We start from the raw sequence: 25,158 nt of genomic DNA, 5'->3' as shown, positions 1-25,158 counted from the left end.
TTTGCTGTCGTGAGGCTGTGCTCAGGAGTGTGGCGATGCCTGGCACTGAGGTTCTCCTGCCCATGGAGGAGCAGCCCTGGCACCAGCAGGGCTGTCCCCACACTGTGCCACCTGGCTGCTGCTGCTGCTAGGGGCAAGCAAGGGTTTGGGACCCTCCTACCAGCCTAGCCAGGTGCCAGAGGCTCACAGAGCTACCAGAGAGGTGATGGATGGATCCAGGATGAGGAAATGCACCCAAACCTTCTGTGGTGCCAGCCCCAGCAGCTCTCCTGTGCCCCCTTTGTCCCCTTCCTGGGGAATTCAGAAATGGACTGGAAATGAAGCAATGAAGAGGCTAGTGCTGATCTGGGCAGGAGGAGGGGCTCCAGGCAATGGCTCTATCTCCCAGCTCCTTGCTCCAGACCTGGCTCCTACTGGCACCCCAGCCAGGATCTGGCCCCTGGGCTCAGGAGGTGGGCACAGATCTTGACAAGGGTCAAGTGGGCAGTGCTTTTCAGGTCCATTGCTGTGGCCTGCTGAGATGGCCATGAGCCAGTCCTGCCATCACGAAATCCTGCCTTACGACTCCCTCACATTTCCAACAGACAATGCACACAAAATCCCTGTGAGTCCTGCCTGAGGGGGACAGTCCCTGCAGTGGGGACATCTGCCCTGTTCCTACACCACACAGCCGTGGGTGCCGTACTCAGGTTCTCCTCACAAGCACAGGGGCTGCATGGAGGGGCCATGGAAGTGCCCATGTCCAGGCTGGGAATGCTCTCCCCTCAACACGGGATTCAGGGCTGGGAATGCTCTCCCCTCAACACGGGATTCAGGGCTGGGAATGCTCTCCCCTCAACACAGGATTCAGGGCTGGGAATGCTCTCTCCTCAACACGGGATTCAGGGGGTGTGGTGGATTGTTGTCCTGCTTGTGACACTTGGGGATACTGGGGGAGAGCTGCTCCTCCTGCCTCTGCTGGCTCACCAAGCAGCTCTTCATTTTCCTCCTCTCACTTGTGGAATCTTCCCCTCCCACCACCATCCATTATCAGTGCCATTTCCTAGTGAGGCCATACCCAGTAAGGGAGGCAGCACATCCCACCTTCACACTGGGTCTGTGTGGGCCCCGTGCTCTGGGCTGGTTCCCTGTGCACCCCACAGCAAGAGTTGTCAGCAAGCTGCAATCCCAGCACCCCAACACCCACCTTGCAGCAGGTAGACACCTTTTCTCTGCCTGTTCAGGGCAATCACCCTGCAAACCCCCCTTCCCTCATCCTTCCCCAAGCCCTCTGCTTAGGTGTGCTCCTTCTCCCCAGCCCCTTACAAAGCTTTTTCAAAGGGCCATCAGCTTCCAGACCCTGACTGCCATCAGGGCTTCCACCACAGCAATTAGCGACTGCCAACCAGCACCTGCAGCCAGGCTGCTCATCAGATAAATTGGATGGAGGTGAGCTGGGTGTGGCAGTGGGGTTTGTGGTGTGGGGAGAGCTGTCTGTGCCTGCTTGGGTTTGTGTGCTGCTATGGGTAAGGGGTCTGCAAGTGCTGTGGGGTCCCTCGGGGCTGAGGTTGGGCTCAGGCTCTGATCTGTGGTGGCTGTGGTCCCTGGGGTCTGTAGAGATGAGCAGGGTTGTGGCTGCTGGGGGTGTGAGTGTCTCGGGGCTGGGCTCCAGTCCCAAATGATCCCTCTTCCAGCAGCCAAAGCTCCCGGTGCAGCCCAGCGCGGCAAGGCCCAGCACCCTCCAACCCTGCAGATGGTCAAAGAGGCGCTGCGGGCCCACGATGAGAAGAAGGGAGCCTCTGTCGTGGCCATCAAGCGCTTCATCCTGGCCAAGTACCCCAGCGTGGACCCCATCCGCCTCAAGTACCTGCTGAAGCAGGCACTGAGCAAGGGGCTGAGCTGCGGGGAGCTGGTGCGGCCCCACAACTCCTCTGCCGTGGGGGCCACGGGCACCTTCAAGGTGAGCACGGGCTGTGGGGCTGGGGATGCAGGAATAGGGCTGGCCCTGCAGGAACGGGCTGGCTGGCTGGGGTGAGCCCGGCCCTGCTGATGTCCCTCTCCCCCAGCTGGCGCGCCAGAGGCCGCAGCACAAGCAGCAGCCGGGCCCGGCGGACCCTGAGGGAGGCCAGGCCCCACAGCCAGTGCAGAAAGGGACCAGCAAGGGCCCCGTGGCAGGAGCACAGCAGCAAGGTAAGGGGCTCTGGTGCTGTGAGCTAGCTCACACTGCCTGGCCCTGCCTGCACTCATCCCTTCTCTGCAGGTGCCACCAAGCAGCAGCCAGCAGCCACCAGGAAGGCCAAGGCCGTGAAGGTGAGTGGGGCCAGCAGCCGGCTGGGGTGGCTCATGGCACAGCCACACCCTGAGCTGCTCTCTTCCCTTGCCACCAGGCCAAGCCTCGAGCAGCACAGAAGCCCAGGAGTGATGGAGCAAAGCAGCCCCAGGCTCGTGGCAAAGGGCCTGCAGGGCTCCCAAAAGCTGCCAGCTACCGCCAGGCCCCCCGAAAAGGACACTCAGGACCCAGCACAGCCCTGGCTGCTGAGAGTACGGGGGAGAGTGACAGCGACAGCAGTGACAGCAGCGATAGCTCTGCCAGTCCTGGGGTGAAGGGGCCCCGAAAGGCCCCCAGGGCAAAAAGCAAGGGGAAGGTGCCCAAGGGGGCCCAGCAGAATGCCCCCAAGGCACAGGGAGCTCAGGCAAAGAAGCCCCGGGTGACTCCAGGAGCTGGGCAGGGGAAGAAGGTCAGGCCCAAGAAGGCAGCTCCTGTGGCAGCAGAGAAAAAGGCTCCATAGCGAGCTTATGGGTCTTGGGGTCTGGGCTGGTTTCAGTCCCTAGGACAGGTTTTAACTCTGTGTTCACCTCATTCTAATAAAGTTTCTTCACTTGCTTCATGGAGTGCCATGACTGCTGTGGGTCTCTGACACCCCTGAGCTGTGTCCTCAGCCTGCACAGCATGGTGGGGAGCTGGTGCTGCAGTACCTGTGCAGAGGTGCTCTCTCTGTGCCCATGTGTCCCCAGCCGTGCTGCCAAGGGGCTGCTGGGTTTGGGGGCAGTGTGTGTGCAGACTGACAGTGTGCCAGGTGATGGGCAGGGACCCAGCACGGTGACATGCCCAGGCACAGAGAAGCTCAGGCTTGGCTGCTGCTGTGTGGAGCCCACAGCCTGTGTGAGGTGTCCAGCCCTCTGTTGTCCTGGCTGCCCTTGTGCTAATGCCTGGCTGAGCTGGGATTACAGGAGCACCAGGGTGGCAGCTTGGGGTGCATGTCATGGGCAAGTGTCTCCCAGCAGAGGTGATGTAGCTTGTGCTTTAACTACAGTAAGAGGAAGATAGAGGTGTCTTAGGGCTCAAAAACCAAGTTTGGGATGCTACTGTAGCCTCCAGCACAGCTCTTGCTCTTATTACCAGTCTGTAGCAGAGTTCCCACCTACAAACTTGTCTTGTGAGCTCTTGTGGGTCAGTGTATCATGCTTCCATTTAATAGCCTCAATTGCCTGACTTTCTCTTGCTCTGCCCAGAGCAGGGCCCTTCTGAAGGTCATGCTGATTGTGTAAAGGGTTACATTCCTCCTGGGTGGGAGAAATTAAGTGGAAGTAAAACTCTCTCTAAAGAGGATTTTGTTAATCTGCAACTGGCCTTGCCACTGCCCTCCAAGGCTCCTGGCCTTGCTTTGAGGCTTAAGCAAGAGCTGAGCAAACTAACTTCTCTTAAACTTCAGCCTTGACTGTGTTGAACTGGAACTCGTGTGCCCCCAGGGACAGGGTGGGGAATGTAGCATCAGAAGTGAGCAGAGTTCACTGGATTCTCAGATGGGGTGGCCTCACAGAGCACCACTCGTCTGTGTGACAATATCCCCAGCAGTGCTAGGCAAGGGCTGTGTCCTTCCTCTCACAGCCACCAAGTGTGAAATGCAAAGCTCTCTTGCTTTGAAAGAGGCCAAATAATTTAATGGCTGGATTTAGCTTTGCAAAGAATCCACTTCCTAGTGGAAACAGAAGATCCCTCTGGTGTCTGGAAAGCACAGCTTTTACTAGGGGAGGGGAAGATTTAGCAATGCCATGGTTGTTAAGGGCCTGGGCCACAGCTGGGGTCAGGGTGCTGCAGCTGCAGATGAGGCTGGCAGTGCAGGGAGGCACCTGGCACAGGTGAGGGTGCCGGGCCACAGCTGCTTCTCTGGGCTTGCTGATCTTCCTGTGCACAGCTCAGGTGCTGCTGGCCTCGTCCCAATTGTCCCTTCCCGTGCCTGCTCCAGGAAGGGACTCTGGCACTTGCTGTGGGTGGTGTGTGGAGAGCCCTGAGGGGCACAAACCTGTTCTCAGGGATGCTGACCCCACACATAGTGTGTCCTGCATGTGCAAAACTTGTCTGTGCAGGTGTCCTCCCTGTGTGCTTGGCAAGAACTGCACTTCATAGGTTCAGCACCTTGTTTTATTACAAAGATAGGCTTTGCCAGGAGTCTGCCACTTCCACTACACAGCAGGTAAGGGCACTACACCCACAACACGTGCCAAAGTTTAAAAACATCTCACAAAGGGCTCGGAGGTTCACAACAACACTACAAACCCTCTGCTAAAGTTGCTCCTTTAAATGGTTGTAGCAACTACCTTTTATTTTTTTTTTTTTTCTTTTTGGCTTTGGAAAAAATTAAATAATAAAACAATAGCCCCAATACATGGCCCAGCCACAGCACCTGGAGGCAAACTCTATTTACTCTTGGCTCACCTGTATTCTTTCCCTGTGACAAACAACATGGGGCTATAGCTCCATGGCCCTTTCCCTGCCTCCAGCCAAGCTCAACATTCTCTGCTACCTTGGTCCTTCTCACCTTGCCCTTTCCTGTGCTGGGCCTGCCTACATCTCTGGCAGCTATTCACAGTTTCTAAAAGACAAAAACATCAAGAAATTTTTGTGAAATCACTTTCAAAATAAAATGTAGCCCAGCTACATTCTTAGAGTTTCTATTCTGAAGCCACATCCTCAGCAAAGACATTGGGACCTCCACAGTGTACATACTTTTTCTGTATTCTCTTTAAAAAAAACTCTGTTCTCCCCCTTTCCCTCCCCTCCCTCCCCACCTTTTAACATACTGGATAAAGTCTACTGTTTGTTTTAAAATAGATATCTATGTACACATACACAACTCTGATGTTCTGGTTTCTGACAAATGTGGCATTACTGGAAATGATGGAATGGAGACCACCTGTCCATGGCAGTGAATCACCCAGGAGTTTTGGTGGACAAAGTCATCCAAAGCCAGACTGCATCCCAGCCAGCTGGATGACTAACAGAGGCTTCCCTTACACCCTCCTGCAGTGAGGTAGTAGCTGTGTTTCTTTCCTATATGGCAGTTCAAGCTGTGGTGTCAGCCCTGTGGGCAGGAGCCTTTGTCCATGCAGGAATGCTGGCTTGGAACGTGGGGTGCTGGCTATGAGCAGCCTCTGCAGGGGCTGTGACACGGGGCACCAGAGCAGGCATGGCCCCCCAGGCTGCAGGAGGGAGAGCAGGCCACCAAGCTGGGCTGGCAGGGGGCACTGGGGTGTCCAGTCTCGGGCAAGCTCTGTTTGTCTGCCACTGGGACCCTCTCAGAGACCCCAGCCAGAGCTGGGACACTCTCTGCCTTTGTTTGCAGCTCTGGTGCTGGAGATGCTCTGCTGGCCTGTGTCACTCTGGGCTGGCAGCAGCTGGGTCCAGCCCTGTGCCTTTCAGGGCTGAAAACAGGCTGGCCATGCAGCCAAGCCCCACTCTCTTGGCTGCTCTCAGGCAGCAGCCACAGGGCTGGGCCCAAAGCAAGCAGAACAAGCTGCTTTAGAGGACACTCTGCAGGATTGGCCTCGTGTGTGGGGATGGTCACAGGAGAGGCAGAGCCAGTGCTGCCTGCTGCTTGCCCTGTGTGTGGCTTGAAGCCACTGGCAGAAGACTGCCACAGGTGGTGTTTCTGTGCTGAGTGGTGCAGTGCCATGGACACGTGTGGGGCCAGCAGGGCAGGAGTGAGGGGCTCAGTCCTCCCCCCACCCTGCCCAGCAGCTGTGACCCCCTGCTGCTGGGGGATGCTCCCTCTCCACTGCGTCCAGCTCGCCACGAGAGCCCAGGAAAGGCAGAACAGCCCTTGTGCTGCCAACACAGGCTGTGCTCCCTGCAGCTCCCACACTCCTGTCTCCAGCAGGGATAAAGTGCTTGCACCATGCTTTAGCTGCTTGGGAAGCAACTGCTTTTGTCTCAGCCCCGAGTTCCCTGCGCTGCCCAAGTCTCAGATGGAGGAGTGGTTATGTTTACACATACAGTACAAAAATTAAAAGGCACAAATATACACAGAATGCAGCAGATAGTGAACAGCTGATAAGAGTCCCTGGTGTTGGCAAAACAAGGATGTTTGAGGGATGGAGTGGGAGCTTGGGCCATGATGGCCTTTGCTGTCTGTGGTCATTACTCCCTGAGGTGACCTTTCTGCTTTGTGTCTGTTGTTCCAGCCTCTGCAGGTCCCGAGGAGCCACGCACAGGGATGCACCAAGTGCTGACCAAGGGAAAGTGGAGAACTGAGCTTGCCACAAGGGCCATGCCTCCATTTCTGGCTGGCAACAGCAAATAAATTATGGGTGCCACAGTGCAGACAAGAGGAGTTTTAGCTGCTCAGAAAGGTATCTTGTGGCTTCTTGTGAAGTGAGGCAAACTTTCAGCCGTGGCCAGGCCCACCCCCTCCACGAGGCTGGTTTGAGTATGACCAAGGTACGCCTGCGGCTGAAGGCAGGTTCCCTTGTGGCACTGTGCTGCAAGAAAGGTCACTTCCAGGGCTGCAGCTGGCCTAGGCTTCACTGCAGGACTCATAGATGTTGTCCTCCATGAGTGCAATCACTTGCTCAAATTTGTGCTGCAGCTGGGTGCGCTTTGTCGTGGGGTTTGCGTCCAGGGCAGCCACAATCTGTGGGAGACACAGGCACAGTGCTGAGGCAGTTGGGGTGCCCACCTGCCAGCCCAGCTCCCCCCACCAGATCTATGGAGCCCAAATCCCAACCAGAGCTCCAAAGGAGCGAGCCCACCCTGACCCACAGCCCCTGTGCTCACACCCCTTACACCCCTGTTCTCCTGGGGCTCCTGGTCAGGGCTAGGAGTGGAGTGGTGTATGGCAAAAATGCACTGCTGTGCTAGAGCTGAGGGCACAGCACCAGCCCACAGGCTGCAGGGGGACAGGAGCCAGCCAAGGCCACTGCCCTGATGGGGCAGGGACAGCAGGTGCAAGTTATTTTGGGGTGGACCTTATCTACATGTTTTGCTCTCCTGAAAGGGTCCATTCATCTGGCAGCCATTCTTCAGCCCAGCCAAATGCCATTAATGTCACCTGGGAATAGCTAACCTTCTCTTCCAAGAAGTTACCAGCCAAGGGACAAAGAGTAGGTGCATCTGCATCTACTACATATGTACTGCAGGTGTGCACACCCTGATAATCCCTGCTCTGTGGGACTGGATGCAGGTGTCTGTGGGGCTACTGCAGAGGTGGTTCCTCCCTTCCCAGGCACCCAGAGCGTGAGCTGTAAAAGGCACTCACCTGGGAGCGGTATCTCTTGGCGTATTTGTATATCTCAGCCATGGCGACATTGGTGTTGAACTCGTTTCGGTATTTCTTAATAAAGACAGAAAAGAGAGGGGAGAATATCAGCAGGATGGAGCATGTGAGTTCCAGCCCGGCCGGCAGGCACTGACCACACTGAAAACAGATTGTGGTTGACTTTACTGTCACATTGTCACAGCTGGATTTTTAAGGAAGGTACATTTGCTTGCATCAGGATAGATCTTGGTCTTTTCAAAACCAGCTGTAAATACCCACCCTGGGCAGCACTGCAGATCCCTGTGTGCCCAAAGCCATTTCACAGAAGGAGGCAGCACATCAGCTGCACTGCAGAGTATCAACAGAAAAACCCTGCTTGGTGCCCAAAGCTAAAACACCCTGGGGAGAAGTTTGATTTTGAGGATCCTGCGGTGCATTGCTGGCAGGACTCTGATCTGGAATGTGGCTGCCAGCTCTTGTGGCTGGTACCAGGGCTGGCTGCCAGTGGCAGCCTGGGACTCAGGGCTGTCCTGGCAGTTGTGCCTGGGAGCCAGCTGGCTGGGTGGCTGTGGGACTGCAGAAATCCATGTCCAAACTTCCTGGATTTTGGCACTGAATTTTGCTGTCAACTCCCAATGGTGCCAGAGCTAGTTAGGCTCAAGCAAACTCATGGGTGTTTACTGCAGCTCTGGCAGTAATTGAAGTTGCTTGGAATTAGGTCAGATGAAGTTTGTGTGTGGAAGTTTCAGGCAAAATACGCTTTCCTGAGTGCTCCTTCCAGCATCTAAGCAGTAGCTGACTGAGCCCATGTGGCTCCCCTGCTGCTCCAGGCCCCAGCAGCACCTGGGGCTGCAGGCTCAGCCCATGCTCTGCAGCCCTACCCGTGACTCCTCGGCGAGGTGGGCGTTCATCTCCTGCTCGCTCAGAGGGGCCATGTCGTGGATTTGCTTGTAGTATCTCTGCACTATCTTCCGGTACTCGGGAATCTCCTTGGCATACAGCAGCTTGTTGGTCGGGGAGTCCTAGAGCGAGGGGAGACATTGACCTCAGGCCCTGGGCTGCTCTTGGCTGAAAACCTTTTCCTGTTTGCCTGAGCAGAGCACTGACATCAGACAGGGACCTCAGCTACAGCTGGTGAGGGAACAGCTTTGCCTTTGGGGCCAGCTGTGGCCAGAGAGCAGCGTGGGGCCGGGCAGCACCGAGGCACAAACAGCTCATGCACAAGGGCTGAGACACAGCCAGGGTCTGTGGATGGCACCATGGCCCTGTGGAGACAGCACCATCCTGCTGCCCTTGCACCAGCTGAACATCCATCAGCCAGACAACTACAAGTTGAATTTCGTCAGTTGAAATGTTGCTTCTGGATTTTTCACGTAGCTGTGATTTATTTTGCATTGGCTAATCCAGCCTGCCTGGCCTAAATTGAGTGCACGTAAAGTAATTAATGGAGAATACTGAATTCTCTTGATTAATGTCAGCTTGGACACAGCAGCCTTAACCTCCCAGTCACACAACTGGGGTGTTCCAGTGGAGGCACAACCCTGCTGCCCTCCTTGAAAACACAGCATGAATAATTTTAACCTCAGGCAATCCTGCCCTCCTGATATCATTACCCCAGGAATGAACTTGGCTGACTAGCCTCGGGTTGCATCCCCAAGGGGAATGGCCCCAGGCTTGGGGACACCAAAGGGAGTGAGATCACCATGTCCTGCCACCCCAAGACTGTGTGCAGGACTCTCCCCAGTGCTCTGACAGGTGGAGAGGGGGGTCCTGCTGAAGGGAGGGAGGGGCTGGCTCTGCCCACGGGCAGCACACTTGGCTCTGTCAGGCAGGAATGGGGGAGCCCGGGGTGACTCCAATCTGCTGCTGCAATCTGGAGCTTGGCTAATGCTGCAGGGGAAACAGGAAACGGGCACCAGATCCCACAGCAGTTTATTTTCAAACCCAGTGATAAGGAATTATGAGAATATGGCCAACTTACAGAAAGCCTGCTCATAGCATTACTTTTTTCCCTTGGAAGCACAAAGGAAAACCATGCTGCCTCTTTTCTAAGTTATTTTTTGTGTCTGATTTGTCTCTATTACCAAGAAATGGTTTATTAACTGCTTGTGCACTGTAGATGTATGGACTGAGCCTGCTCTCATATTTGCAGTATCGAGAGCAACGTGCTGAAACCAAGGGAAGAATCCAGCCTGGAAAATGCTCAGTGATACATTGCGTGTACATGCAAGCTGATTTTTATGCTGAGGATTTATTCTTCCCACATTATTCAACAATTCATTCACTTATACTATTGTATTCCAGAAAAGTGTTTCCATCTGCTGTCTGACTCCAGCTGACCCCTCTTCCCCTCATCTGCCACTTGACAAGGACAAATTGTAGGTGTTGCGTAACACATGCAAAAAAAAGACCAAAACCCAAACAAACAAAAAATCAAGCACTCATTAGATCTTCCTCCAGCATTAACCTCTCCCAACAAAGGCTTCCTGCAGCTCTGGGGCTGGGGGTCTAGCGCCCACCCCCTCACTGCAGGGTGTCCCCCAAGTCACACACTGTCACCATCAGCCTCTGGGCTGGGGGGGCAGGGGGGTGATTTACAGCATTTCTTAATAAAACCCATTTATGTCAGGAAGTTTCAAATGTCAGCACTGTGCTCAGCCAAGGCAGTGGGAGAAAAGAGAAGGAATATGCACATGGGACATCTTCCTGCTGGCCAGCCCTGCAGGGCTGTGTGGGCCTGGGGTGGCACATGGCACCTGGCTCATGCAGTCTTGGTTTGTTTGGGGCAGCCTCAGCTCCCCCAGGGCTGTGCTGAGCCCACCAGACTCCAACCAGGCTGGGCATGGCCACAGTGGGATGGACACGGGAGGAGAGCACCACCTGTGGCAGTGTCTGCTGATGGACAGTGGCACTGGGATGGCCCTGGACAGCCTCACACCTCTAGGTGAGCCAGACCTGGTCTGTGACCCCTGGACAGGTACAGCCTGTGTTCTCAGAGGTCTGGCTCACCTCCTGGGCTTCTCTCCTGGGTGAGAGGTTGTGCAGAAATCAATTGTCTGCTTGTGACAGAGAAGGGGCAAATTTCAAACTCAAGCCTGAGCACAGGGGTGGGGAAGGGAGGGAAAAACCCATCCCTGGAGACAACCAAAACTGAGCTGCATGAGCCCAAGCACTGGCTGCAGCTGGGATGAGCAGGAGCCCTGAGCAGGAGCCCTGAGCAGGAGCCTGGCCCCAGCAGGAGCCCTGAGCAGGAGTCTGGCCCCAGGAAGAGCCCTGAGCAGGAGCCCTGAGCAGGAGCCTGGCCCCAGGAAGAGCCCTGAGCAGGAGCCTGGCCCCAGGAAGAGCCCTGAGCAGGAGCCTGGCCCCAGCAGGAGCCTGGCCCCAGCAGGAGCCTGCTGGATGTACCTTGCCCAGCTGCAGGTCGGAGAGCGAGCAGGCGTCGATGAAGGCCTGGGCAATCACGGACAGACAGGCGTCAATGTGATCTGTCTTGTCAATGTCAAAGACAAACTGCGGGTTTTTCAGGATGTTCACCCAAAACCTCAGTGGTAGGCTGCAAAGGGAAGGATCCAGGGACACACATGAGATGAGTTTTTATGTACCAGAGGAAGAGGGGTGGAAATGCAGGAAAGACGATGATAGAAAGGGAGCAGTAGGGAGGAAAGCTGAAGAAATGTGTTCTGCTATTTCATCATCCTGGAACAGACCTGCCTTGATGGAGGGGCAGGGACACACCTTCAGCCTCAAGACATTTTGTCAGTGGCACACACACATGCCCTGCTCCTTCAGCAGCTCCCAGCACTCAGGCCAGAGAGGCACAGCAGCTTTGCCCATGTGGTTCTGGTGAGTCAGGCTTCCCCTCTTGCTGCTGCTTGCAGCAATGGTGTCATCTCCTTCTCCCTCTTTCCTGACACTAACCATCATCTGGTTCTGATAGTGAGCCTGGCCCCACAAAACACATTTCATCTCTCTTTTTTTCTGTTCTCTCATCATTTTCTCCTTCAGTTATTTCACTGCTGATTTGGCCACAATACAGCTTCAGTCTATTGGCCACCCTTCCTACCCTCCACAGCAGCTGAGAGGTGAAAGCCACTGTAAGTCTTTGCTCTACAGTCCAGTGAAGGTAGTAAAGGGCAGGCAAATCTGTTGCCCAATGGTTGTATCTGCATGCCTGCTCTCCAGTATAATTTGGTTTTAATTTTCACAAATTGGGCTGGAAACAGTTCCTTTCTTCACAGTCTCTAAAGTGCTGAGCCTCTCCTTGACACTCTCTCCAAGCAGCCTGCTCTTTTCATTTAAACCCTCTGGTTTCTCTCCTGCACTATTTCCCCTTCACTTTGGCTCCTCCACCCCGTTCCTGCTGCTCATTCCCTCAGCACCACTCCATCTGGTTCCCCTGTGGTGCTCACCAGCAGCCACTGTCACAGCACCTGCCCCCAGAGTCCCCTGAACACCCTGCAGACTCAGCTTGGCTACAGACCCAAGTCAGGAAAAGTGCTGCTAAAGGGCTGAAAAGGCAGAAAACAAATGAAAAGGATCCAAATATGCTGGTTTTAAAATTCCATGACGTTTCAAGACCTGACATGGTCTTGGACTCTGTCTCAGATCTCCAGTGCTTGCAGCTAACACCACTGCTGTCTCCCATCATCCTATTTCTCCTTTCATTATTTGTGTGTGCCAGCTCTTTCTACCCTTTGTCTGCCCATGCCTCTTCTTTCAGCTCACTGTTCCCCTGGGCTTCATATTTGTTCATAGCTCTCCAGTCCTGTGTTTGGCTTCATCTTTCACAGCTCTCTCTTCCACCCTCCCTGTTTTCCAAGTCCCTCTTCTACTTTTAGCAACCTAATGATTAGGCCAGGACACCAGGGTTTTGCAGCTGCTGCTCCCAAGAGATGGAAGGAAGAAAAGAAGGATTTCCTTTTCCAAACCTGTTGGTCTTCCAGATGTGCAGAGTGTCAGGGTCTGTGATCCCTCTCTTCTCTGCCTGTTCCTCTAGGAAGTCAAAGAAATACTTCACAGCCACGGGTGGTTTGTCGTCCCGGATACTGAGAATGGCTTTGAACAAGTCATCCAGGAACTTCTGCAGTGTGCCCTGCAGGACAAGGACACAGTGGGGACTGGGGAGAGCAGCAGCACCCAAGCCCAGGAGAGCAGCAGAGGGGCTGTGACTGCTGCTCACCAGGGAAACCCTTTGCTGCCAGATGGACAAGTCAGAAGAGAGAGGGGATGCCGAAGCAGGGAGGGAACAGTTTGGTTGTGGATAGTGATAGAATAAACTTGCATTTGGGGTTAATTTCTTTTGGCACCAAGATTTTCTTTCTTACTGCTGGAATCTCACATCTGTGCTTGTTCAGTACACCACAGACAAAGAAGACCAGAGACTGCTGGCCATCCCTGTGATCTTTGCTTCAGGGAGACACCATGCTGAGATTAAAGATGGGCCAGATCTGACCTCAGATCACACAGACATTTCTCTGGCTCCCACAGCTGAGCATCTCCATCTCCTGCCCCAGCAGCATCTCAGGTCTCATCTATGCATCTCAAGCCCTCTTGCCTGCACAGACCCCAGTCCATCCACTGCACAGCAGCAGGGATGAGCTGGGAAGCTGGAGGCACCCCAAGGAGCCTGGCAGCCTCACTGAACCTGCTGCAGCCGTGCAGAGAGGGGTGCCACTGCCTGCAGGGAGCAGCCAGCCCTGCAGCACTCGTTCCCTGGAGCAGCCTCCTCCCTCCAGAGCACAAACAATCCCTGCCAAGAACAGGGCAGCCCAGCTCCTACCTTGGTGGACAGCAGCCGTGTCAGGTAGATCTCTGGAAGAACCTTCTTCCTATGGCTCTGTCTGTGGGACTTCTTATGTTCCACTGATTCGTCAGTTGGGAGAACCTGGGTCCAGATAAAGCACATGGTCAGAGCACTCTGCCCTGGAAGTGTTATACAAAATTTTCCTTTCAGCATAGAATTTCAATTGCATATAAAATTAAATTAAAAAGCAGTTATGCTTTATAAACAGACTCTTATATGGCTTTTAAAAAGTGATCCATAATACTCAGTTTTTCTGACATTTGCTTCTCATGTGCTCTTTATTGCCTCTCTCAGCCTAGATGAAGGAAATGATCCCACCCATCTCCCCTTGCACACTGGCCTGCTTGCCCCCCTGGGCTCTCACAGTCCTGTCTGGGCTGCACTTCGGGCTCCCAGCAGCCATGCACACAGCTGCTGCAGAAACCAGCTTCGCTTGGATTTGGAAAAAGCACAGTATGTAGGAATGCTGGCTTTTTCAAAACAAAAATGAATATTCCACTGGTCAGGTCAGTGAATTAGTGAATTACTCTCTGTAATGACAAAGAAAGCAACTGGAGTCCATCTTGACATCGTTTCACACGTGAACATTGATTTCCCATCCCCTTTCCCTCCTTGCTCTGCGTGTGTGTGCATGTGTGCTTCTACTTCAGCATGGAAAGGCTTGCAGAGAAGAAGCCCCTCAAACCAGGCTATAAAATCCTGCTTTCTGTCCATAACAGCTTTTTCCAGGGCAGCTTTTAGCAGCGTTCAGCCTTGGCGCTGCCCAGCCTGGGGACTGGGCAGGATGCCAGGAGTGCCACAGGTGGCTAGCTGGGAGTGCTGCTGGCACTGCCACTGTGCCATGCCATGCTCTGACACACCCCCGGGCTCTCTGCCTGCCAGCAGCTCCATCGGACACAGCAGCTTCTCTGCCACCCCTGTAATTCTTTACCGTGTCCCTCTGATTATCTACAGATCAAGCTTACCTACAGATCACCTTCCTGTGCCTCTTTGAACCCTGCCAAAGAGAACTAATGAGCCCTGATGCAGCTTGTTCCTCACATCTGACACTACAGCCCACAGACATCATTTAGGGTAGTATCAGCAGCCATCACATGCAGCCCTAATCCCTGCAGCCAGGAAAGGGACACTTACCAAGTGGAAGTACTTCTCAGTGTCCAAATCCTTCACTGTGAAGAACAAGAGAGACACAGTGGCTCAGTCAGGGGGACTGAAATCCACCTCCACTGGTGACCTCCATGTTAAGAGGCACCTGAACCCCAAGAACCCCAACACCAGGCTGGTGTTCTCAACCACAAGTGATCTCAGTGTGTCTCCTTGTTTTGGGGTTGTTTATTGCATTATGGGGCTTGTGGCAAGTACCCTAGGAGGCACTTTAAGGGGGACCTGAGGTCTCCCAAGGGATGTTTTAGAGAGAGCCTTGAGAGGGCACAGTGGCAGGATGAGCACAGGGGCACTCCTGCACCGTGATGCCCCACTGTGCCCTGCTGTGCCCTGCTGTGCCCCACGCTCCCAGGCTTATCCTGAGCCTCAGCATCAGGGCAGCTCAGCCCCAAGCAGCTCCTTGCCACAGCAGGAAAGCACTCCTGAAGAGCCAGGCTCTCTGGAGGCAGCCTGGAAAGAGGGTTTGAAAATCCTTGTTTAATGTGGATTGTCTCTCTTACTCTGTTTTCACTCCACACAGCCTGAAACCTAGAAATGCACTGGCAAAGGACTGAATAAATGTAACTGTGAGAAAGGGGACTCTTTCAACCAAGTGGTTTCAGATTATTCCTTTCTCTCACTCTGTTAGCACAGATTGGATGCCAACTCCGAATGAGGCTGTGAGATGGAAGGTTCAAACACCTTGAGGGCTGGGAGAGCACCCTATGCCCCATGGGGCAGAGGGAGGACACTGGATAGCACATGTTTAGAGCCACTGCATCCCCAGCACCCATCTTCCAGCACCCCCAGCTAGGGACAACCCTCTGAGAATGAAAGCATTCCTAAGAGCAGTGAGATGTTACCTCTGCTCAGCGTGGTGTCCTTCTTGTCTGTCAAACTCATGGCCAGGGATGCCCCTTCAGGGATCTGTGCAGGAAGGGAAGAACACACATTGATGATGGGAGCCTCATCAGTGCCTCCCTGGTCCTGGGGAGATCCCAGGAGCTGGGGATGCTGGTGCAGTCTGCTTCTGCCACAAACATCCCCTGACCCTGCCCTGCCCTGCCCCTGCCCCCAAAGGGAATTTTCAATACAGTTACAACACAGTGAGCTTCTCAAACCCCATGGGAATTGGGCAAATACATATCTAAGAGACATTTTTGGATGTCAACACCAGGTAATTGGAAGAGGAAGGAGAATTTGGCCATGCAGGTGCTGGTTTGCCATTCCCCAAACAGAAGGGAGTGGTGGCAGCCCCTGTGCCACAGGGGCACCGTGCCAGCAGCAGGGCTGCTACCCCCATAACCACGCTAATGAGCACTCAGCTCCACTTCTGGTTTCCAGGCACAGCTACAGACCAGTGGGGATTGTGCTTCCAGGCATACCAGGGAATATGAAAACCGTTAAATATTTCTGGTTTCATTTAATTTTAAACAGAAAAACAGTCAAGAAAACAATCTGATTCACCACGTTTCCTCATATTTTTGGCCTCACTTCCTCGATGGTCTCCCCAGCCCCTGCTCTCAGGGCAGGCACTGACAGTTGTAGCTGCAATTCCAGCAGGAGTGTGGTTCAAGAGCACTGTGATACTGATCAGCCAGGCTGGTGGCCCTTGGGAATAAGAGCTCTTGCCCCTCCTCTTTCTGTTGTCAGTAATAACTTGTTTTGCATGAAGAGTGTTAATTAGTTTCTGTGTGTTGCAATATTAACGAGATTCTCGCCAGGGCAGATGTCTATTCCCTGGAAGCTCTCACGGAGCTATGGCAACCTCTCTGCTTGTTGCTGATGATCCCGTTTTTGGAGGGGAGCTGCAGCTCGCCCTGGAGGCCAGGCAGGCTCTGAGGAGGCAGGGCTGCCCTGGTGCTATGGCTTTACCTTGTAATGTGCTAACGTGTTGAGTTTCTTCCTGCCGTCCTCCACCACCGAGGTGTCATCCAGGTCCCGCAGGATGTAGCTGTCGGTGCTGGTGGCAAACCACTCTGAGCAGAGAGGGGAGAGGTGAGTGGGACCCCAGCCTGAAGCAGGCAGGGCCAGGGCTGAATGGCTGTCCTGGTGTCTGCCCTCCTGTCAGCTGCTGCACCATTCAAGTGCTTCCCCTGTTTTACAGCCTGGCTGCTGCCATGCACCTCTCCTTACCAAGGTCGACGTCTTCCACCCTTGGCCACTGGGAGTAGGGGACGTTCTTGCAGAAGGCCTCCAGGATTTTCTCTTTCACTTGACTGAGTGTGTCTGTGTCCATGGCTCTGACACTCAGGGAGTCCATCCCACAGCCTTGGAAGGAGACGTTGAGGTTCTGCAGGCAGAGGCTGTGTTAGGGATGACCTGCCTGGCTCTGCTGGCTCCCAGGAATGCTGCAGTGTCTGCACAGCTCTGGCTGGTGTGCCCTGGCCCTGTGCTGATGGAAATCAGGCTGAACTAATGTGGCCATCAATGCTTTACAGCCTGAGAAGCACTGATTTACAGCCCCAGGGGCTGAGGGCTCTGCTGACCAAGCTGGGAGAACACAGGGAGCAGCACAGCAGCCCCTCTCCTGCTGTCTTGCTAATGGGGCTTGACCACCAGGAGGCAGGAGGAGGGGTCAGCCCCCATTACCAGCCCTGTCCTCAGCTGCTTGGCTCCAACTGGTGACTAATGGACCACCAAAGTTCATTGCTCAGCCTCTGCTTGATGCAACATGCTCCACTGCTTAAACCAGCTCCAAGCCTGCTGCAGGATGGGTCTGCTGCAATGCCTGGAGCCCTTGAGAGCTCCTGGACAGTGGGACAGGCAGCTGTGAGGGCCCACAGGCTGCCACAGACGGCTGCACAGAGACCAGGGAGGCACAGCCACTGCCCCAGTCACAGCCCAAAGCTGCAGGGCAAGGAGAGCAACCCTTTCTAGCAGAAACCCTCTCCTCTTTCTGCCTGGGTGCCTTCTCCCTCTCACCAGCTGTGCAGACCTAAATGCTATGAACAGCATCTCCCTCTCAGCCAGCTCTGGGGAAGCCCCAGAACCTGGGTACTCACCCTTGGCTTTGCCTCTATGTTCTCCCTCAGCAGCCACTCCTCATTGAGCGTGTACCTGGCCTTCCCTGTAATGGCATCTATGGAACCCTTGTTGATCTGCTGTTTGATGGCACAGATCAGCAGGAAGAAGGGCTCTCCAACTGTCTCCTGGGGAAAGGAAAGAAAGCCAAGTCAGCAGGTTGAACCTGGTGGTGACAGGTCCATCAGCAGTGCAGCAGGGATGGGCTCTGTGGGGACAGTGAAGGTGCCTGAAGGTGCAGGACTACTCCACCCCAGGTGCTGCAAACAGGTGGTGGGAGCCATCACCTCCCAGCTCCACTTGCCTCCCTCTGAGGCTGCTCAGAAGTTTTCAGACTTGTGGCAACATGACAAGAGGACACAGCAGCCAGCTAGAGCCGCAGGCCGTTTTTGGGGCTGCTGTAACTGCCAGCACCAACACAGCCCAGCCAAGTTGTGCAGCAAGCACCAGAGCTGGGGATGCACCATGGGGCTGAGCCAGCCCGTGCTGCCTCAGGGGCAGAGCTGCTGCTGCTCAGAAGACAGGGACATATGCATGGCTGTGCTGAGCGGGGATGTGCACACGAGATACCCGGCAAAATGCAAATGTGCATTAATTTACATGTGAATCACACAGGAACAGGGAGAACCCAGCACACTGTGCTACAGAGATGCTTACTGCAGTCTAACAGGGTGCAGACTGTACACATGCTGCACTCAGCAGGACAAGACAGGGCTGATGATACAAAAATCAAAGGACAGATGTCTGGGCACCCAGCTTTCTCATGAACCTCTCCTGGTCAGCTGAACCTCTCACTGCACTGCATGGTTTGCCACTGAACTCTTTGGGAGTGAGCCCACAGCCTGGGCCTGTGGCTCTGGGAACCAGCATTCATACTTCTCATACCACAGCAGAGCCCTCATCACAGCAAAACACAGCATCAGGGTCAACAGGCTGCTCCCATGTGACAGCAAGCAAACACACCATTTAACTCCTTACATTCATCAAACCTAAGTTAATGGGAGAGGGGTGAACTGTGGCACTCCTGTAGCAAGAATGAAAAATACAACAGGGAGCATCTATTGGTGATGTGATTCAGCTACGCAGTTTAATGCCAAATTTCTGATCCACTTCTGCCTGCTGCACTGATGTGCAAGGGAAACTTCAGCTATTTTCTTAAGGAACTCTTCAGGGTTAGAGTACATCCCATTCTCCCTAATGTTCACGTTCAATTTCCTTCCAATGAGGCAAGTGCAAATTCTGCACATTTCTGTGTTCGGAGCCTCCCCCCGCACACAGCCCTGCCATCTGAGAGCCTGCCGACACAACAGATACCCAATGGCTTTGATATTTGTCAGCTAGGAACTGCTAAATCCTGTTCAATCTGCTTTTTAATTAAAACTTGGTGGATCTTTTATCCTAATTGTCCTATAATTGCTAAAGCAATTAGCTGGGTGTCAGTTTGGCTGCGCAGCATTTAGTGCGGTTGATGGTCGGGGATGCAGCAGGGCTGCCAGTGGGCACAGGCTGGCTGTGCCAGCAGGGCACTCACTGCCTCTGCAGGGGCAACTTCAGCAGCACTAGGCAGCTCTCTGGGTCTGCTGCAGGGGCCTAATGATCCCTGCAGTGCTGCTCTGAGCAGGCAGCACAAAAGGGGCTCAGAGCAGGCTCTGGGTGCTGCAATGCAGGAAGGCTTCCAGAACGAAGAGGAAGGTGTGCAGGCAAGAAGTGGAGAAGCTGAGGATTGCAAAAAGTGCAGAATGTGCAGAAGACACAAAGAGTTCATTTTGGAGAGAAAGACAGAAGGCAGATATAAGAAGGGGGTAAACTGACATGGAGACCCCCTGGGGCTGCAGTACCACTGCCCTCACACTGAGAACCACAAGACACCCCTGGCTGGCCCTGCACACGAGGTCATCACTCTCTGACACTGGCCATGCTGCCAGGAGTCCTGTTTGTGTCACATGCAGCAGGGACAAACCCGAGGCTAAACTCAGGGTGGGGCTCTGGAGCCTGCCCATCCCTGCCATGGGCAGCTCCAGCCGAAGGGGACTGCAGTGCCTCCAAAAACATTAAACAGGGAGAGTCCTACTGATAGGGGAGCCCTTGTGGGTAGGAATGAGCACGGGCTGCTCGGGTGGGGCTGGCTGGGGGCACCTCCCTGCCCTGGCACAGTGGGGTGGGCACTGCAGGGTGGGCACTGCAGGGTGGGCACTGCAGAGTCACTGTGGGGTCACTGCAGGGTGCACGGGCAGGACCTGGCCCAGGCCACCCCACAGGGACACAGTGACACTGCTCCACCAGAGAGATGCTATTTCTGTTTGGCTTTTTGGCTTTTGGGCTCAGGAACTGTGGGATGTTATGGAAATCTGCAAAAGTGCTAATCAGACAGCGAATTTCAAAGCAAGGGAAGAAGGGCTGGCAGGCAGGGACTAGAGATAAAATGGCAAACTTGTGAAACCTCCAGCATTGTTCGGAAAACTCATCTGGAAAGGAATCAAAACTGTCTTTGGACTTGGCTGGTTAGGAGAAAGGAAGTTTAACCAGAAGAGATCAGTGCTGATTCAGGACAAAAAAATACTTAAAAAAACACAGTCTGGGGCCTTTTTTTCCTCCTATTGTGAATGTATTTTAATGAGACTTCATTTTCATTTTTGCCTGAACTGTTGTGGGCCCTTAAAGCTACCCAGGGCACTGAAATAACTGCAGTAATGGAAAGCACAGTTCAGGCTGGCAGGACTTGAACTGTTCCACGCACAAGGAGCGTGGGAGGGCTTCGTTTTTATATGCTTGGGAAAACAAAAAGGTTCAGAGCACAGACTGGATTCACATGTTGCTGCCCTATTAACACAACTCTGACAAATTATTATAGATGTCCTCCCAGGAACACACTACAGCCATTTCCAAAATGTTCTGGTGAGCCTAGGATGGGAACAGCACAGAAAACAGCTGCTTATCCCAAGTGCCTCCTAATTTTGGGACAGTTATCTGTTTGCATTCTGTGAAGAACCAAACCTCCATCCCACACGTAAAACTTGGGTAAGCTTGGACCCAGACACAAAAGCCAAATTCCAGAGCCCTACTTTAACTCCCCAGCCCCGTTAGGAGCCAGGCACAATGGCACCATGGTAGCTCATGGACAAGGCTTTCTTTTACAGCCTTTTCCACCAAAACTACAGCCCAAAGTCGAGACCTTTGCATCTAGGGCTCTCTCTCAGTGCTGAGAGGCAGAGCTCTGCACTGACTGTGCCCTGCCCTGAGCCCCCGTGGCTCGCAGCAAACCCCCAGCAGCCCTCCCAGCTGAGCCAGCCCCAGCACTGGGCTCCATCCTTCAGGTGCCCTCCACATGTGCAGCCACGAATGCCTGTGGCCAGCAGCCCCTTCCCAGCTGAAGACAGCTCCTCCAAACCATTCTCCCCCAGAACACAAATGGATGGGCTGTTGGGCAGAGCACTAATGTGAAACAAATGTTTTGAGCATGTAGCGTTGACTTACAAGGGAAAATACAAGCACTTGGAATTTTTCCACTGCACAACGGCAGGGACTTTCTCAGCAGCTGTTTCAAATAGACATTGTGATTAATGGGGATAATTCAGGAATGAAAACCAGGCCCATCATCACATGTCTGACAGAACAGCGCTACAGGCAGGCAGGCAAGCCTTCTTTTTAACCAAGAAATGCCTCTCTGAAGGCAGCAGAGTTTGATCCTTAGGAATGCAAGGCACATGGGAGGCCTTTGGCTATCACTACTATTTAAATCACAGCCCTGAGCTGACAGCAGCCGTGTGGAAGGAGGTGCTGTCTGTTCCACCACAGGAGCTCCATCCTCGTTTGTGTGGTGGGGAAGATGCCAGCTCTGCTGATCTGGATCAAGCTCCTGTCCCATTGCACAGCTGGGCTTGTGTCACCTGGGACAAATTTCCTTTCCAGACACTCCTGTCTGACCAATTCTTTTCCCTTTTTATATTTCAGGAGCAGCTCAGTGTCTCCTCTGATCCCACCCTCACTGTGGAGAATGTGAGATATCAGAGTCACAACTTCATTGCTTTAGTTTGGAAACCATTTGCTTTCAGAGCTGGGACAGAGGCTGCAGTGAAGCTCTGCACTGCCATGGTTCAGGCTGGACATGGGAGGGGACTGCAAACCCAGAGTGCAGCCTTAGTCCCTGCCAAGGAGCTGCTGCAGATGATGGAAATGCATGTTCAGCCAGCAGCCCAACAGCTCTGCAAAGGGCCCTGTCAGCTCACAGTCCTGCTCCCACCATACCCTGCTCTCATCTCCCTCTGTGGGCCACGAGCAGGGGGAAGCCAGCTCAGAGCTCACAGCTCACAGCATCACTGCCTGGCCCTGGGGATGGCCACAGCCCCCTGGGATGGCCACAGCCCCCCAGGATGGCCACAGCCCCTCCAGCATGGCCACAGCCCCTCCAGCATGACCACAGCCCCTCCAGGATGGCCACAGACCCCCCAGCATGGCCACAGACCCCCCAGCATGGCCACAGACCCCCAGCATGGCCCCAGCCCAGGCTGTGGGAAAGGGCAGTTCCCACTCATGCTGTGTGTGGAGCTCCTCACCATTGTGAGCTCTGTAATGTGCTCAAGCCTTCAGGCCCATGTGATAAGACTCCACTTTCCTCTTTTTCTTTTTTCCCTTCTTGCACAATGTCCATTTTTAGCACAAGCTGGAGCTGGATCAGATGCTTCACATGTGGTCTCCCCTCCCCAAAAGGGAAAATCAGCACTTTTTTTTCTACAATGGTTAAACTACAGGCACAAAATCTGAAGATTAAAAAAAAAAATTACTAATTTCCTCTTTTCTGTCCTTACAGGCGGGATGGCAGAGCTACATTGGCACAGCCATCCTCATGCACTCCTGTAACTCTTCTTTTGTTAGACTGGCTAACTGTGTTGGCTAAAATGAAAGATTATGAACTACAAAACCACTGGCTTTAGGACAAAAAGTGATCATCTGGGATCAGAAGACATCACAATATGTATGAAGACAATACTGAATCGCTTCTGTGGATGTAGAAAACACTTAGGAGAAAGATATTTTTTCAAAGGCTTTTTCAAGGCTCTTCCCGTGGGTAAAATGGGGTATCCTCCAATTAACTGCTGTGGAATCAATTAAGTTATTGCTCAATTCTTCTGGGGAATTCCAAACAGAGCTGGCAAATGTGGGAGATAAAGCACTGAGCAGATGGACTGCTGATGGCTCTGAGATGCCAAACATATTCCTGCTCATTACCAAGAGAAGACCAGCAGCCTTCTGGACAGCCCCCAGCTCTCCTGCTCAGGTCTGAGCAGAACCATGAGGATGGCTCTGCAGGAGAGGCCCCAGAGCAGTGGGCACTGAAGGGAGCAGCCCCTGCCCCAGTGCCCCTGGCCCCTCTCAGTGCTGTGGCTCCAGGGACAGACAATGACTGCCCAGCATGGCTGTGCCAGCTGTCACACAAACTGCACACAACCACCTGCTTCCCAAAGCTTCCAGCACCCTGGTTATTTTTCAGCTCCCCTATGGCCCTTCTCATGCACAGTGAAAACATTGATCTGTGCTCTGACCTGCCATGGAGACTGAGCTCACCAAAGCCCTGGCAGAAGTGGAGAAGCAACTGAACTTGAGGTTGCTTTCCTACACCTGAATCATTCATCACATCAGTTTGCCAAGTGTTAGGGACCATTTGAGTGGCACTGCTGGCAAGTGCCAGGTCCCAGGCTGTCCCCACATCCCTCATCCCTGCTGTACACAGAGGTGACCTGGCTCTCTTACTCTGAGATAGCTGTACATGCAGATGGACATCCAGTTGGTGAGCATCTTCTCCACCACAGACTCTGTCCTCCTCAGCATAAGCTTGGGGTTTTTGGAAGCTGAAGCATCTATTAGATCCACCAGGAGGTCCTTCATGATGCTGGTATAATACTCCAGTTTCCCATGCAGTGCAATAGTAAGCAGGGAGGCCAGGTTACACCTGAAACACAGAATGGTTCAGGACTCAAGCCCCAATCCAACAAGGCTGAACTGCTGACTGGCACTAAAAAACCCAACACACAAAAGAGTGTCTTTCAGACAGTTTTCATGAGCCTTCTTAATGGCATTAGAAGTTCCAGCCCTCCTTCAGTGCTGCAGGACTTCAGGTCAGCTTGCACACTCTCACTGGTAGGCTAAATGAGTACTCTTCAGGGTTTATGGCCATCCATTCCTATCAGAAATGTGGAGGCAAGTGTGACTCAGCCATCCACTGAAACAGCCCAGACACTGGCTGGATTTGGGTTAGGAATAAATTAGTCTCCTCCAGCTGCCAAGTTTTTGGTTCTGAAGCTCCTACCTGTCTCTGACAGCAAAGTCCTTCTGTTGCTCGAGAGCATGGACAAACACAATGAGGAAGTGCTTGTTGTTGAGTAAGGTGGAGAACAGAGAAATTCCTTCTTCCATGTTGGGTCTGCAGTTCTCAGGGATCTAAAGAAAAATTAGACAGCAGACTAAGAAAACCCTTCTTGTTGTTTTCCTCCACATTTTATCACTCTTGATGACAGGGATGTCCCTACTGAGCACAGACTAAGCAGAAGAGCCCCTCCTCCCTCTATGTGACCCAGCCAGCAGCTCTGCAAGGAACACACAGCTGGGGCAGTGGCAGTGGCCATTCCACTCTGTTCAGCACTCCTGAGGATACCTGGGGCACTGTGGCCAGTGTGGGGCTTCCCACGATGAGACAGATGGAGCGAGTGCAGCTGAGGGCTGACAGAACAATTAGGGGTGTACAAGGACAGGTGAAGAGGGCAGGGTTTGGTCAGCTTGCAGAAGTTCTAGACCTTACTGCAGCCTCAGGGCAGGAAAAGCCAGGAAGGATCCCAGGCAAACACTTCTTCATGCAAGAGCAGATTCACAGATCTGCCTTCTTCAGCTGCCAAAGCTGGTCCAGTGCTGCTCTGAGTTAATGGCTAGCAGCACCCAAAAGCTGGTTCTGGTGGTGGGGTACTCACCTTCCATTCCCCCACCAGGAGTGGGTGTGTTTCCTGGACGTGGGAGCCCAGCTGTGAGCTGAGCTGCTGGGATGGCAGGATGTAGCACTCCTCGTAGAGAGAGGAACACTGGAACCAAGCACAGTGTTAGGGAGGGCAGTAACGTGGGGAGGCTTGTCACTGGGACTAAAGCCACCCAGTCCAAAGACATGCACGGGGCTGGCTCATGCAGCCTTGAAACACTTTGCAAGAGCCTCCCAAATGGGTAAACACCACAAGGATGGGGGGAGGCAGACGTCTGCACGAGCACGAGGCTGTTAGGGCAGGGAGACTGCAAATAGAGTAATGTGACAGCTAGAAAACTCCCAAAAGAGACAGTTTTACAGAAGAATATATCAAAATAGAGGAGTTCTGGGTGCTTCAACATATGTAACTTTTAAAACAGATGGGAAAAATGTTTAAATCTCTAGCATTTATATACCAGCCCAAATCTTAAAGCCTCTAGTGTGCAGAGACATGGAGACTGCATAACTGAAAAACCTGAGTAATAGCTACTAATGAAACACTCTGCAGTCATAAATCATCATCTCAGTCCTCAGCACTGGAACAGCACTGCCTGGGGGATGAAATACAGCCACGGTGAAGGGCACACAGGCTCACAGCAGAGCAGCCAGTGACAGGAGTGACGGCACCAGCACGTCTGGGCAGCGCTGGTGAAGGACTCGGGCAGACAGAT

The 25,158-nt window shown here is 53.5% G+C and overlaps 2 protein-coding genes across 3 annotated transcripts in view; one reads left to right on the top strand and one right to left on the bottom strand.

Moving 5' to 3' along the window:
• The first annotated feature begins 1,656 nt into the window (after positions 1 to 1,656).
• Positions 1,657 to 3,673, top strand: LOC130258164 (histone H1.8). The gene is made up of 4 exons (XM_056501298.1): positions 1,657 to 1,939; positions 2,046 to 2,169; positions 2,240 to 2,289; positions 2,367 to 3,673. The coding sequence occupies exons 1-4, from the start codon at positions 1,658 to 1,660 to the stop codon at positions 2,766 to 2,768; spliced, it is 858 nt and encodes a 285-aa protein (XP_056357273.1). The 5' UTR covers position 1,657; the 3' UTR covers positions 2,769 to 3,673.
• Positions 3,674 to 4,384: 711 nt separating this feature from the next.
• PLXND1 (plexin D1) overlaps positions 4,385 to 25,158 on the bottom strand; it is a 66,916-nt gene continuing 46,142 nt past the window's right edge. For both annotated transcript variants that reach the window (XM_056501294.1, XM_056501295.1), the window contains exons 23-36: positions 24,444 to 24,551; positions 23,789 to 23,919; positions 23,233 to 23,431; positions 17,466 to 17,612; positions 16,597 to 16,753; positions 16,336 to 16,439; positions 15,324 to 15,387; positions 14,452 to 14,486; positions 13,294 to 13,398; positions 12,443 to 12,606; positions 10,920 to 11,067; positions 8,396 to 8,536; positions 7,515 to 7,589; positions 4,385 to 6,890 (exon numbers count right to left, since the gene is read on the bottom strand). In XM_056501294.1, the coding sequence (XP_056357269.1) occupies positions 6,774 to 6,890; positions 7,515 to 7,589; positions 8,396 to 8,536; positions 10,920 to 11,067; positions 12,443 to 12,606; positions 13,294 to 13,398; positions 14,452 to 14,486; positions 15,324 to 15,387; positions 16,336 to 16,439; positions 16,597 to 16,753; positions 17,466 to 17,612; positions 23,233 to 23,431; positions 23,789 to 23,919; positions 24,444 to 24,551 (1,695 nt within the window). In that variant the 3' untranslated portion in view covers positions 4,385 to 6,773. The remainder of the gene's footprint in view (positions 6,891 to 7,514; positions 7,590 to 8,395; positions 8,537 to 10,919; positions 11,068 to 12,442; positions 12,607 to 13,293; positions 13,399 to 14,451; positions 14,487 to 15,323; positions 15,388 to 16,335; positions 16,440 to 16,596; positions 16,754 to 17,465; positions 17,613 to 23,232; positions 23,432 to 23,788; positions 23,920 to 24,443; positions 24,552 to 25,158) is intronic.

The sequence above is a fragment of the Oenanthe melanoleuca genome, chromosome 12, assembly GCF_029582105.1.
Source record: "Oenanthe melanoleuca isolate GR-GAL-2019-014 chromosome 12, OMel1.0, whole genome shotgun sequence".
Lineage (NCBI taxonomy): Eukaryota > Metazoa > Chordata > Aves > Passeriformes > Muscicapidae > Oenanthe > Oenanthe melanoleuca.
The sequence above is the reverse complement of the archived record's forward strand: the minus strand, read 5'-3'. Positions and strand labels throughout refer to the sequence as shown.

Coding starts and splice junctions, on each gene's coding strand:
- LOC130258164 (XM_056501298.1), top strand. CDS start 1,658: ATGATCCCTCTTCCAGCAGCCAAAGCTCCCGGTGCAGCCCAGCGCGGC. Junction 2,170..2,239: donor GGCAGGAGCACAGCAGCAAG/GTAAGGGGCTCT, acceptor CCTTCTCTGCAG/GTGCCACCAAGCAGCAGCCA. Junction 2,290..2,366: donor GGAAGGCCAAGGCCGTGAAG/GTGAGTGGGGCC, acceptor CCTTGCCACCAG/GCCAAGCCTCGAGCAGCACA.